The sequence below is a fragment of the Episyrphus balteatus genome, chromosome 3, assembly GCF_945859705.1.
Source record: "Episyrphus balteatus chromosome 3, idEpiBalt1.1, whole genome shotgun sequence".
Classification (NCBI taxonomy): domain Eukaryota; kingdom Metazoa; phylum Arthropoda; class Insecta; order Diptera; family Syrphidae; genus Episyrphus; species Episyrphus balteatus.
Genome location: NC_079136.1, coordinates 119,000,877 through 119,015,261, shown reverse-complemented (window position 1 = coordinate 119,015,261; position 14,385 = coordinate 119,000,877). Strand labels below are relative to the sequence as shown.

General features: G+C 28.2%; 2 protein-coding genes across 4 annotated transcripts in view; one reads left to right on the top strand and one right to left on the bottom strand.

Moving 5' to 3' along the window:
* The window catches only part of LOC129917023 (uncharacterized), a 135,025-nt gene that overhangs the window by 75,339 nt on the left and 45,301 nt on the right, over positions 1-14,385 (bottom strand). The gene's annotated exons all lie outside the window — the stretch shown is intronic.
* Positions 1,711-2,599, top strand: LOC129917025 (ubiquitin-conjugating enzyme E2 J2-like). Its single transcript, XM_055997328.1, has one exon. It carries the CDS (start codon positions 1,868-1,870, stop codon positions 2,579-2,581), a length of 714 nt encoding a protein of 237 aa, XP_055853303.1. The 5' UTR covers positions 1,711-1,867; the 3' UTR covers positions 2,582-2,599.

Here is a 14,385-nt window from a genome sequence, read left to right as displayed (position 1 = left end):
TTGTCGAAGTAGAATTTGCATACATCAAAATAAGATGACGAGAAAGATATACAAAAGTAGGTACCTACTTTAAGTGGAACCACACAAGACGCATTACACAAAAGACTCAAAAATTGACGCAGACTTCTTTTAAAAAGGTAATGAATTTTTGCATTCAGTATTTATTTCCTGCTTTTGAATTTTAGGTCAAATGAGGTGCTTTCGACTCGTAACCGTGAATAAGGAAATATAAGCGGTAAGTTGTGGATTCGAAGAAGAAATTACATTCATTTAACTTGTATTTTCTACAAGAAATGACATGGCAACTTTTTCGATATGAGCCATTAGTTAAAAGGTATTTCGAACTTCCGAAAACCGTGTTTTTGACGTGATAACGTCTTATAAATCGATGAACCATGGCAACCACCACGAAAAAGTGACGCCATTTTCTCCCGTTCCACTTTTAATTTTTAGATGTGCGGCAAAAAATTCAATTAAAAATAAAATATTAGAGATACAAAAATCTTCTATAACTTATTTGAAAGATATTAACCTAAAGTTGAATAGACATGAATGATTTTTAAAAATTCCATCATTTAATAGGGGTAAAACAAAATTGAAACGCAAAGTTGTAAAAAGTTGAATTTTTTATTAATCGATAGATAAATTTATTGTAAGGCTGACAATAGTATTGGAAAAATTCTAAAAAATTTCAAAACCAAGTTATAAATGGTTTTTATAAAACTAAAACATGAGGTAGGTAGACCTTTGACAAAGTAGTGGTTATATTTAAGGGAAACAATGACAATTTTACAAACGTCATTCGAAAGATAATATAAAAAAATATTAGGGGTCTATAACGAACTTTTTTTCAGGTCTCTGCGTTTCGAAATATGAATTTTTGAAAAACACCTACTTATTTTGCGGTATTTTTGGGTGAGTTTTTATTTTTTTTTAATTTTTCGTAGCCTTTAAAAAATCTCAAACTTATAGAACATGTATTCTATGCATGCGCAAGAATTGGATTTTTGGCCAAATAACGGGAAAACAATTTTTTTGTCCCAACTTTTCAGATAAATGAATGAAATTTATACTGTAAATAGATGATAGGCAGGGCAATATACATATATGAAAAATTTTAATCAATTTTGTTGTCACAATTTTGAGATAGCGGATAAATAAAATTCTATTTTTCAACACGTTCTTTTGATCTAGAGTAGATAAAAATTTAATTTTACTTTATTGCATGTTGATAATATTACCTTTTATTTGATATATCAAATAAATGGGAAGTACCGTATTCTCAGTTTGAAATTTCGACATAGTTGGCTTCAAAAAAAATCTAATTTTTTTTGTAGGCATCATAAAAATATGATTGAAGCGTCATATGAAAGGTGAAATAATAAGCTTTCTTATGATATAAAATTTAATATAGTATGCTATAGAAAAAAATTAATTTAGTGATGTGAGAAGATAAAAAAGAATGATATTTTTTCTTTTTTTTGATGAAAACTGATTGGGTTCAAATTCTAGTTCTTTTTGTCGACGTTGCACAGACATGGGCGATATAAAAACACAAGCAACGTTTTGACAGACAGCTGCCAAAGTGTATGTACAGTAATAATATAATTCTTTAGAAAAAATATAAGGCCTTTAAATGCTGTTATTTTTTTTTTTAACTTTTTGATAATTTGTAAAAACTTTGCATTTCGAAAAAAAAAAACACTTTCTCTTGAATAGCAATCAGCATCTTTCATAAAAAAGTCAACTTCAAAAATTTATTAGTTCTCGTTATCATTTTAAAATATAACAACCAAAACTCGAATAAAATTCAAAACCATCTTTTTTTAACTCAAAAGAAATAAATTCAAATAAACGAAAAAAAAAAATGACAAATCACAATCCAACAGCAATTTCACGCATGAAAAAGGACTATTTACGTTTGCAAAAAGATCCAATACCCTACATCACAGCTGAACCATTACCAACAAACTTACTCGAATGGCATTATGTTGTCAAAGGTCCTGAAAATTCACCCTATCAAGGTGGCTACTATCATGGTACGATTTTATTTCCAAATGAATTCCCATTCAAACCGCCTTCAATTTATATCCTTACACCAAATGGTCGATTTAAAACAAAAAAACCACTTTGTTTGAATATAACCGATTACCATCCGATAACATGGAATCCAACATGGTCTGTTGACACAATACTAACTGGATTGTTAAGTTTTATGTTGGAAGAAATACCAACAATGGGTTCAATGGAAAGTTCGTTGTATGAAAAACAACAGTTTGCTAAGAAATCATTGGAATTTAATTTGAAAAATTCACAATTTTGTGAATTATTTCCACAATTGTGTGATGAAATTAAAGTACAATTGGAAGCTGATAAAAAGTGCAATAATAATGAATTCGTCGGTAGGCCTGAAGAAGACAGCACTGGTGACGATTTTGATTTAAGCGAAAATAACAAAAATTCTAATTTGGATAGTAGCAGCTATTGCAAATGGCATTCGATTTATTCTTATTTAACAGAAATTTTGATTTATGCAATTTTCGCATTGATTGTTAATTATGTGATTAAAAACTTAGATTAGTTTCGTAGTTTCAATTTATTTTGAGTGTTTTAATAAAAGACTAAAAATAAAGCTCTTTATGGTCCTTTTGAAAGATGAAATAAGTGAAAGTAATAAACCAGCCAATCAAAATGGATGACAGGACTTTATTCCTTCCATATGACACCTGTCAAATGTCATAGAATTGTATAAATGACAGAATGATATTCACACCAAATATCATAGCCTCCTTTTTTATATCCTCTCTGTCATAAATCATCATTCTCGTCGTCCTCCTATATTAACTTTATATGTACTTAACTATACGTTGGTGGTTTATTTATATGAACTCAAACAAACATTTCTGTATTCAATCGATTGTGATTTCCGTTTTTCACTTCATAAATACACATTCCACTAGGAAGCAAGGAATGTTTATATATTTTCCTTGAAAAAAGCACGAGACAAATTCTCAAAGCTTCAATGTCAATGTGTGTGTTTATGTTTTCCCTATTCGAATAAAAACTGAATTATTTTATGGCAGGTCTTGTGAAGGTACTTTTACGTTTTTTTTCCCTCTTGGGTTAACATTATAAGCATCATCATCCACAATAAAGGTATAGATTTTTTATAGACTCTTGCTTCGAAAACGGAAAACGTGCCAGAATAATTTAACGTCTCATAAATCATTTTTTTGCTTTATTTTTTTTTTTTTTTTTTTTTTTATGCTCCTTTCATATATACTGACGTTGTGTCTGTTAAATATTTGCTACCATTTCAATTAAATTCACTAACGACGTACGTAAAAGATATATCGGAGTATTTGTGAAAGTAATTCTGTCAAATTTTCACAAGGAAAATTGGTTCTTTCAAACAAAACAAAAAAAACCAAAAATAAACAAATTTCTTAATTTACTCTTAAGGGGATCATTTCACTCAAAGACAAACAGAAGAATAAGATTAAAAAGTTGGTAGGATAAACTTGAAATTTAAAGCTTAAAAATTTTATAAAAATCACCTTTTTTTAAGAAATGTAAGAAAAAATATGTTTCTATGCAAATAACTCAGTAATCAAATCTCCAAGAAACTTTTGGTTAACAGTTGTGAATAGAGGTTAAAGAGACCTTTCTTTTGATGTCTCACTTGATGGATTTGGAGGAAATTTTTAAAAATGGAATTTTTTTCTAAAAAATCTGAAAAAAATAAATTTGTTATTTTTGTACCACTGTGAGTTTATATCTGTAAACCAAAACTTTTTTTGAGACTTTGGTCAAAAAATATCGGCTCCGAAATGTAATTAAAACAAAGAAAAATACAATGCACGACTGAGTCGAACGAATTTGCTCTTAGAGTTAAAGTTGCTTAAATAAAATTAATTAATTTTTTTTTTAATAAATTTAAGACTTTTTATATACAAATTTGACAAACGTAGATTTATAAAAAAAAAAACTTAAAAAAAAAAAAACATCTTCAAAGAAAAAATCAACATCTGAAATCTAATTGAGCTCCTAAACAAGTATGCAATTTGATTTCTGTTATATAAATTAAAAATAAAAATTGGTATACCATTTTGTAGTATAAAACCAAAATTTCAAAAATATTCAATGTCACGTTTTCGAAATTTTGATTTTTCAAAAAAAAAAATGTTTTTTTTTTAATCCAAAAACTATTTTTTTCTTGATTTATATTAAGGCTATATGCATCCTTTCACATTAAAAAAAAAATTATAAAAAATGAACCGCAGTAATTTGGGATATGGTAAGAAATTTAAAAAAAGATTCTATGACATGTAGGTACCGTTAATAATGATTTTCAAAAAAAAAAAAAAAATTCATCAAAAGATAGATCGTGTCTTAAAACTATTCCTTGAATTTTTTAATCAAAATCGTAAGAGTCGTTGTGAGAAAATTAAACTATTCCAAAATTGGTACCGTTATTTTTCAAAAAAATTAATTCAAAAAACCTCCCTATACAATATCCAAAAACTGCTACTTACCAAGTTTGAAGTAGATCGGCCCAGCCGTTTAGGCTGTAGCTCCTCATACAGACCGACAGACATCCTGACAGGCAGACAGACAGACGGACTTTCGAGACCCATTTTTTTCGCATTATCTATCATCGTGATATCATGGAAAATTTTTATCTCAACTTGATAACACTGGTCGGCAACGAAAATAGAGCTAGAACCAAACCATACTTTTCTAAAGGACTTTTTTATGCTGAGTCCGAATCCGAAGTCAAAATTTCACTGGCACGTCACGTTTTTGAAATACTTGAATATAAACAGGTCAAAAACGTAAGGGTACATTTGACGTCAAATTACACCACTGTAAAATGTTTTTTTTGCAAATCTTCTTATGCAATTTCAAAACGCAATATTTTATTGTCCTTAATACATTTTTACATTTTTTCAAAATTAATTTTTTTCTCAAAGATATTGCAAAAAGAAATTTATGATATCTCAAAACCTTATGGTTTTTTTGATTCAAATTCCAGTTTGCTACTTCTGATTTGGATTTTAAAAAGCAACAGTTTAAGTAAAAACTGTATTTTTTCGATTAAACATCAAAAAGAACTTCATTGAAAATTAGTTTTTGAGACTTAATAGTGAAAATAGAGATGAGTATAGCTCCAAAAACCAGAGGTGATAGAACAAAACTGTAAACAACAAATAAAAAATGTTTGCTTGGAAGTAGTATCTTTGGAACCAGATCTCCAAGAAACTTTTAAATTTCAGTTAAGAATAGAGCTTAAAAACCCCTTTCTTTTGATGTCTCACTCGATGAATAAAGTGTAAATAGATTCACAATTTGCATCATCACATTTTTAATCAGTTTTTTTTTTATCGGGAAAACAACATTGCCAAAAGACACAATAGCCAGTGACTTTCTTTTGTTTCCTCATCGAGATATACTCGTACAAATGTTTTCCTATTTCCTATTGACAATAAAATGTATCGTATTTCAATCAAATGCAAGAGTATTGTCAATCAAACATGAAGTTACCTACACTTTACCCCAGACATAATGCACTCGTAATAATCTCGCAATAAAACGTTGTTGGCCATAACGTTGAGTTCAAAATCGATTTGCGCATTAATTTGCAAAAAAAAAAAAAAAAAATCTCCTCCATCTCTCACCAAATCCAATTTGATCAAAGTTGAAATTTTCAAACGAAAAACCGTGATTGCCTGGTTTTGTATCAAATATACAAATGTGCTGTATATTGATTCAGTTCGTTTCGTTTTGTTAGATTATAGAAATAAAAACATTCAAAGCCAAATTTGCCAAGCCAACTTGTGTGTCAGTTTGCAAAAGTACAAAAAAAAAACAAAGTTATTCAATCGTGTAATGACGTAAAAATAAAAACAAAAACACGACGAACGAAACGCAAATTCCCCAAATGGAAGTGGTTTATAAAAGTGGTTAAGCTGTTTTAAAAAGTTTCAGCTCTGATGTTCGTGGAAGAAGTGGAATTAAAACATTTAAACTCTCTTTCGTTCGTTTGTTAGTTCATTCGATCTGTTTGATTTGTTAATTTGAATTCAAATTAAAGTCTATTATCACATCTTTTTTTTTTTTTGTTCTGTTTCCTTATTTTAGTATTGGAAATATAATTGAGTGGTGTTTCAACTAATTTTGCAGTTGAATACCCTTTCTGATGATATTATTCTTTACAACGACAATTTTGTGTGCTGAATGAATTCATTGAATTTATGGTGTGAACGGATGTTAATTTTAAAGATTTAATCATGTAAGCGAACAGAGATAATAAATGTAACACTAATTACTGCCACAAAATGTTTAAAACATAAAATGGAAAAAATTAGAAACAATTTTATGTTATGTTGTACAACGCGCCGGCTCCATGTTAAACAATTACTATATTTTATATATGTAATTGCTCAGCAACAAGACAAGTAGAATTAAAATCTATTTTAATTGTGATTTTAATTGGACTGACACCGTACAACCGTATACAAGCAGAAGAGTGTTACAATAGAAATTGCTCCAGGTGACACACATCAATGATATGCGGTGGTGGTAATGAAAATTGAAATTGTTTTTCAAAGTAATTAACTTTGCTTTAAAAGCGGTATGGCTTTTATGTTGGTTTTAGTAAAATCTCACCTCACATATTTAGTTTATTATAGTTACAAAGTTGTTTGTAGGTTTAAAATGATTAAAAAATTCAAGTTACAAGATTGTCTTAGAGATAAATAAAAGGGAAGCAATTTAAATTCTAGTGCATAGGGAATTAATGGTGAAATTACAAAAATTGAAATGTAGAAAGATGAAGTAGATTCTAATAGAATGTAAGTTAACCTATTTCAAAAATAAATTTCAAGTAAAAATGATAAAAACTGCAGTTTTTTTCTCTAGTGATTCCTTCTTCTATTTATTAACTACTGTGAGTATGTGATGTTAGCAGTTAGCAGGAAATTTTTCGAAAAAAAAAAATATACAAAACATAGGCATGTTTATGAGTATGAGCGTTCTAGAGCTTCTTACACATAAAAGGCGTGGTTCGCTAAGCTGCTAGGGTCCCGGGACAATACGATTTTGAAGTGACAACTTCTTAAGTATCGTAGTGATATGAAACAAGATGAAACGAAAACGCGACACGAACATTCAACTTGTTATAACTTTTTTGTTTTAATAGATAGATGGATGAAATATGTAATTAAATAAATTATAATTGTACAAATTTTCAGTTGATTTTATATTCAAAATCTGAGATAACGGTAAAAAGATGTTCTTTTCTTGCACACGTTATATCTTTTGATCTAGTGCATATACAAATTTGTTTTAACTTTAATACGCATGCTGATAACATAACCTTTTATTTGATATATCACACATAACGGTACGTGCTCTACAAGTTACACAATCTTAAATTGAAAAAAATTGAAAAATACCTCAAAACACCTGTGGAGATCTGTTGCCGATGACCAACCACCAGTGTAGGAAGTACCGTAATCTCAGTCAGATTAAAGGTGAAATAATAATCTTTCACATGGTATAAAAGTTTTTATAGGTTGTCAAACAAAAAAATTGATTTAGAGCCAATTTTTCAATCTTCTAATAAACAGTCAGTTAACTGTTCGACGAATAAAGTTATTAGGCTCATAAACAATCAGATAAAAACATTAAATTTTTCAATCAAGAATAATTTATTCTACAGAATAACAAAAAAAAATTGTCAAATTCAAAAATATTTAAAATTAAACGTCATTTTTATTCATGATTGTTTTTGTTTTCTTGTTTTCCACTGTATTTTTTTCAAAATTCTTTCAAAACAGCTTTGACAACTGACACAATATTTTTATTGAGATTATTCCTTAGAATAATTTTATTCGTCTCTGAAAGAAGCAGATAGATTTATTCTTAGGAATAAGCTATATCTGCCTGTTGAAAAATTGATTTTTTCTCTATCCTTAGGAATAAGTACTAACTGACTGTGTAACTGACTATTGAAAAATTGGCCCTTAATAGCATGAGAACATAAAAATAAATGTTTTTTTTATTTCATCGAGTTTAAAAAATTCTAGCTCTTTTTGTAGATGTCTCATAGACCTAATCGATATACACATATATTTTGAGCTTGTACAATAAGCTTTCAGATGGTAGGGATTTTATAGGTTGTTAGGGAAAAAATGCATTTAATAGCGTGAGAAGATAAAATTACGTGTTTTTTTCGCTTTTTTTTTTGATGAAAATGATTGTTTTCAATAAATTATTTTTATACTTTTTGTACATTATAAAAATTTAAGTATGGCTTTATTCTTCAGGAAATTTTATAAGCTTTTTAATGGTCTAATTTTTTTTTTATAGCTTTGCATATCAAAAAATCGATATAGGGTAGGATGGTATAAGAGTGCGCGGTTGATAAGAGTGCGCAAAGCGATTTTCTACGGTTTGAAAGGGAACATAAGACTGAATGCACTTATTTTGGAAAGATCTAAATGAGTTTGATCTGCTGTCAAAATTTCATGCAAATGTGTTTTTAAATAGAGGTCCTAGTTAAGTTTAAGTTTTTTAGCACTTTTTTTCCAATTTTTCTTGCCAAACAAATTAAATTTTCGGCTTAACAACAAAAAATAACAATAAACAAAGTATGGGACATTGAAAAGTCGACAAAAGAAACATTTGAGGAACACGTAAGATTGGTCATAAAGTTCACTGTGAAATACATACATATATATTCTTCGGTTACATGTCTGAACGTGTAAGAGTGCGCACCATGATGATGTATAAGAGTGCGCGGGTTATAAGAGCAGTAAATGCTATCCAAGGCTTCAAAATAACTGGCATTTGTCCATATACCAGCAAACAGCAGCTAGAAAAAGCAATTCCAACCAAAAAGAAACCAAATACAAGTTTTACAAAAAACAAGCGAATGAAAGTAATTGAAATTTTCTCGGAACCATTAATCGAAGACTAAATAGATTGTTCCTCATGCAAGGAGTCGATAAATACTCTGTTTATTTAAAGATAGGCAGTTTTGTTTGCTACTTTTATGCGAACTTACACCTGTGCGCAGCTGCGCACTCTTACAAACCAAGCCGCGCACTCTTACACAATGGGATGTATAAGAGTGCGCAAATTACCTAATGTGGTATTTTGTTTATAACTATTGAATTAATACATTTTTGTTACCAGTTTTAAGTTTTTTTCGTTGCTTTGATTATAAACTAAAAAATATATATTAAAAAAGTAGTTAAATTCTTTTTGTTATTGTTTTATTTGGTGTTTTGTCTAAAATGCGCACTCTTATACCACCTTACCCTATTGATAAAAGAATATAAAAAACGTAGTTTTTTCGGCTTTTTCTTAAGTATCATAGTGATTTGAAACAAGATGAAACGAAAAAGCGACTGTTTTAATAGATAAATGAATGAAATTTTTACTGTAGATTAAATAAACTATAATTGTGCAAAATTTCATTTGTAGGCATGGTAGAAACATGATTGAAAAGTCAAATAAAAGGTGAAATAATAAGCTTTCAGATGATATAAAATTTATTATTATTTAAGTTATTAGGTTGTTATATAAAAGATATGGATTTAAAGATGATGGAATAAAAATAAGGTAAATTTTTTCGATTTTTATTTTCTGCAACCCGAGTCGAACATTTGGTACTATTTAAAACATATTTTAATCCGAAACATTCTCTATTAAGATTAAATAGACCATAAATATCACTTAATTTCTAAAGAAAATAACCTCTACTTAAGACCTCAAATAGTCGGTTATCGGAAAAAATCCCATTTTGGGTAGTTATTTAGGAGCTAAAATATTATTATTAAACACTTTATAGAACCTAAATATTCTACATAAACTCATTAAGTCCTATTAGTTCTACATTTTAAGACTTCTATAGGTCTTTTTGATCTCATCAGGGTCTAAATATTCTAACATGGTTCTACAAATTCTAATTCATTCATAATATATTTTCAGGTTAAATAAAATGAGTAATTTACAATACATTATTATGAATTATGCTGAAATTTTACTAAACGTGGAACGTTGAAGTGCAAATTTAGATTTAATTCGTAATGATATGTGATTTTAATGTTGTTAAGCTATAGAATAAAAATAATTATTGTTTGTTGCTACACATAGCTACATATTATTAATATAAAAAATAAAATCTAGTACTGGGTCACACTTACTTGCTGTTGTAGTTCTAAGTATCTAAATAACTATCGGAATTTGAAGATTTGGTTAAGTTTTCCGAAGAAAAATAAAAAAAAAATGTTTAGGTCAAAAATTAATCCTTTTTACAAAAACTAAATATTTTTCTGAAAATTTTATCATATTTTAGAATACAAAATGATAAGAAACATCTGAATAAAATTGGCTTATCCGTTGAATTAAATTCACTTAATAATGTAATTTTTTGGTAGGTATACTTTTTATAAGAGATACACATACCTATTACAAAATAAAAAAAAAACACACAATTACAAAATTACAAAATTACGAAAAAATCATCCATACTAAATTTTAAGAAAATCCCGTTTAGGCAGCATGTACAGATGCACCAACGACCGACTCACCGACAGAGGAACGCACCGACACGCACAGACGGATGTCATGACAAAAAGCACTTTTTTGGATTTCTCCATCATCGTATTTTTAGTTTTGTTTAAAATCTCGAATTTTTTTAACACGTGTTTCGTACGAAACTAATAATTGTCCTGTACAGAGAAATTAAAAAGAACACGCGACACGAATAATTTTGAACACTAAATTTACTTTTTGAAAAATAAAGAATACCTAACAAGTGATTTTAATATTGCCGAAATGATACTATTGTAAGCACCAACTCGCCATTTTGACCGAGTGCCGCAATCATCAACACTTTATCTCTTTCTTTTATATATAAAAAAAAAAAAAAATAACGCACGAAAAATTTTTTCTTGTAAATAAAATTTGCAACTAAGACCGAGATTGAAATTGGTCAACACGCGGCACCGACCCGCACTTGCCAAATGACCCACTTCGAATGCCCTTTTTAAAGTGACAAGTGCACGAGACAATGACCAAGGTGGTTTCCTGTCTGAACTTGTACTTTTAGGACCTAACTAGAAATTGGAGTTTTGATAGTCTCAACCTAGATAAAAGAGTACATATTTAGGGGTTAATATTCTAGACACCTGAAGAACATTTAGCACTTACAAAATGTTTGAGTTTTAAGAGTCTCAACCTAGCTTAAATAGTGTTAATAGTGTCTACCAAGCTTAAAGAGATTTACAAGTGCATAGTAAGGTCTAAAAATTCTGGACACAAATAGATTATTTAGGACTAAACAAGTGTTTTCAGTTTTAAAAGTCGCTAATTATCCGCCGTGAAGGTTTTTTAGGAGTTACTGAGTTTACTAAGTGTACAAAGTTCATATTTAGGTCTGTTTTAAAACGAAAAGTACTTAAATAGATTATATTAATTACTTTGAGTACTAAATTCGTACATAAAGTTCGACTCGGGAAGAAAAATAATTTTTAATTTTTCACTTCTATCACGTGTGAATTGCACACATGATTTTTTTTTTGTGTTTCTCTTAATCTAGTGAGATATCAAAAGAAAGGTCTTTTTAAGCTCTATTCATTTGCTAACATAATTTTAATTTTGTCCTTGATAATGTTATTGAGATGTATTCAAAAGTCAGTTAACAGTTGGCTGAAATGGTTGTATTTTCAATTGACTGTATTTTTATATAAATCCGGCCATTAGGTAATTCAACTAACAATTCTACTTTAATAAATCCTTAAAAAAGCTACAGTAGCAAAACATCGGTCCACTGTGATTTTTAAATCTTAATCCGAGTAAGTATCCTACCTATACATGAAAAATACATGCATCACATAGCACTATCCATCCCTATATTTGTTTCTATTCATTTATTTTCTAACTATTGCCAATCTTTTGTTTTCAATTTAGGTTAGCCAGACATTAGATAATCTCATTTTAATTACATTTCCATATAACCATGGTTAAGTTACCATCAAAGCAAACAAAAAAAAATGAATACAAACAAAAATGTGCAACTTCATGTTGTTCATTGGGAATCCCAATGAATATAAAAATAACCACACGTCAATTATATTATTATTATATTATAGCTATTATCAGTTATAGCTAGTTATGAAAAATTTAATATTGTTAATGATTGCTTGCCCATTAAGCAAAAATTCACTAACTTTTGCTTCACTTTATTCAATAAATAATTTTGCTCATGCAAAATAAAAATTTAATAACAATTGCATCATTAATTCTGCATTTCTTTACAACAACAACAAAAACAACAACAATAATAATATTAAGTCAGACAATTAATTTGTCCATTGACCTGATTTTTACAATAATATAAAAAAAATAACAACAACAAAAACAAACTTTATAAAAAGTGTTTTAACAATTAGACGTAATCACAATGCCCTTAGCTGTAATAAAATGTCTCTGATGTCCATTGTCCATTGTCACTATTATGAAGAAGAAAAAAAAAAACCAACTCCATTCTTCTTTTTGGTCACAATGGAAAAAAAATCATTATTCCATAAGAAGATTAAAAAAAAAAAAAATAAATTCAAAAGAAAATATTTTGGGTGGACGTAAGAAAAAAAAAAAAACACTGTCGGGAATTTGTATTCAAGACTAACAAATGAATTGGTCATAACTTGAGACGAACTTGGGAAGAAAAAATTAATTCATTGACGAAAAAGTTGAAAGATTAAAATGACTAAATCTATTTGTTGAAGGTTTTCTTGACTTTTAAAAAATCGGAAATGCAATTCTCAAACTGCTAACAGATGTGATTATTTTGAAATCACATACAAATCGTCATAGAATCCGACTTTTTTTTCAATTTACTCCAAATTTTGAGGGTGTTTGGGCAACTGACTTCAGATCAGGGTTGTAAAAATATCAGTTTAAAAAAAAATGCATATAAAATTTTAAAAAAATGTATTTATTGCAAATAAAAAAATATTTATTGCAACTGAAAAATGTTTGCATTGAAAAAAAAAACGGTGCAAATAAAAATATTTTGCATTTAATTTTGCATTTAATTTTTTTTTTTTTTTTTTTTTTCATTTTCCAAAGGGTAGGTAATTTTGCAGTTGCAATAAATATTTTTTTTAAATTTGTTATGGAAATTAAATGGATTAAAACTCAAATGATTTTTTACAACCCTGGTATGGTAGAGAAATTTTGTGCTTACAAGTTGTTGCAGTAAAAAACAAAAAGTACTGCAGATTATTAACTTCTGACTACTATCATTGACTGTCCAGTCCAAGTAAATATAATTTACTGCAGAAAAACGAATGTCCAAGAATTTTTTATATTTTATTAGAGGTAAACAAAAATTGAAAAAAAAAAACTAACTGTCTTTTTTCATATTTGAAAAATTTTATTGACGTGATAACGTCTTATAAATCGATGAACCATGGCAGCTACCACAAAAAAGTGATGCCATTTTCTCCCGTTCCACTCTCGCACTTTCGCAGTTCGGCAAAAATTTCAATTCAAAACTAAAAATAAACTATTAGAGATACAAAAATCTTCTATAGCTTATTTGAAAGATAATAATCTAAAATTGAATACATTTGAAGGATTTTAAAAAATTCCATCTTTAAATAGGGTAAATAGGGGTAAAACAAAACTACAAAAAATTTGCTATTTTCTGACAATCTATTTGAAAAAAATTCTAAAAATTTCAAAACCACGTAATAAATGATTTTCTAAAACTAAGACATGAAGTAGACCTTTGAGGAAGTAGTGATTATAGTAGGAGAAATTTTTTTTGACAATTTGAAAAACTTCATTCGAAATATAATTTAAAAAAAAAAGTAAGGGGTCTAATACGGATTTTTTTTAAGTCTTTGCGTTTCGAAACATGAATTTTTGAAAAACACCTACTTATTTTTTATTTTTTTTTAATTTTTGTAGCATTCAAAAAATCTCAAGCTTATAGAACATCTAGTCTATTACTGTGCGCATATATGTGCAAAAAATTGGTATTTTAAAATGATTTTTGATCGAATAACGGGAAAAACAAGTTTTTTTTGTCCCAAGTTTTTTGACCGTTTTTGACCGTTTTTTATTTTTAACTTTTTTTCTTCAACAGATTAATTAATTAAATTTATAGTAAAAATAGATAATAAATAGGACTATATCTGTGCAAAATTTGAATCAATTTTGTTTTCAAAATTTTGAGATAACGGTAAAATAAAGTTCTATTTTTCAACAGGTTATATCTTTTGATCTAGAGCAAATACAAACTTGATTTAACTTTATTGAGCATCCTAATAATATTACCTTTTATTTGATATATCACACATAACT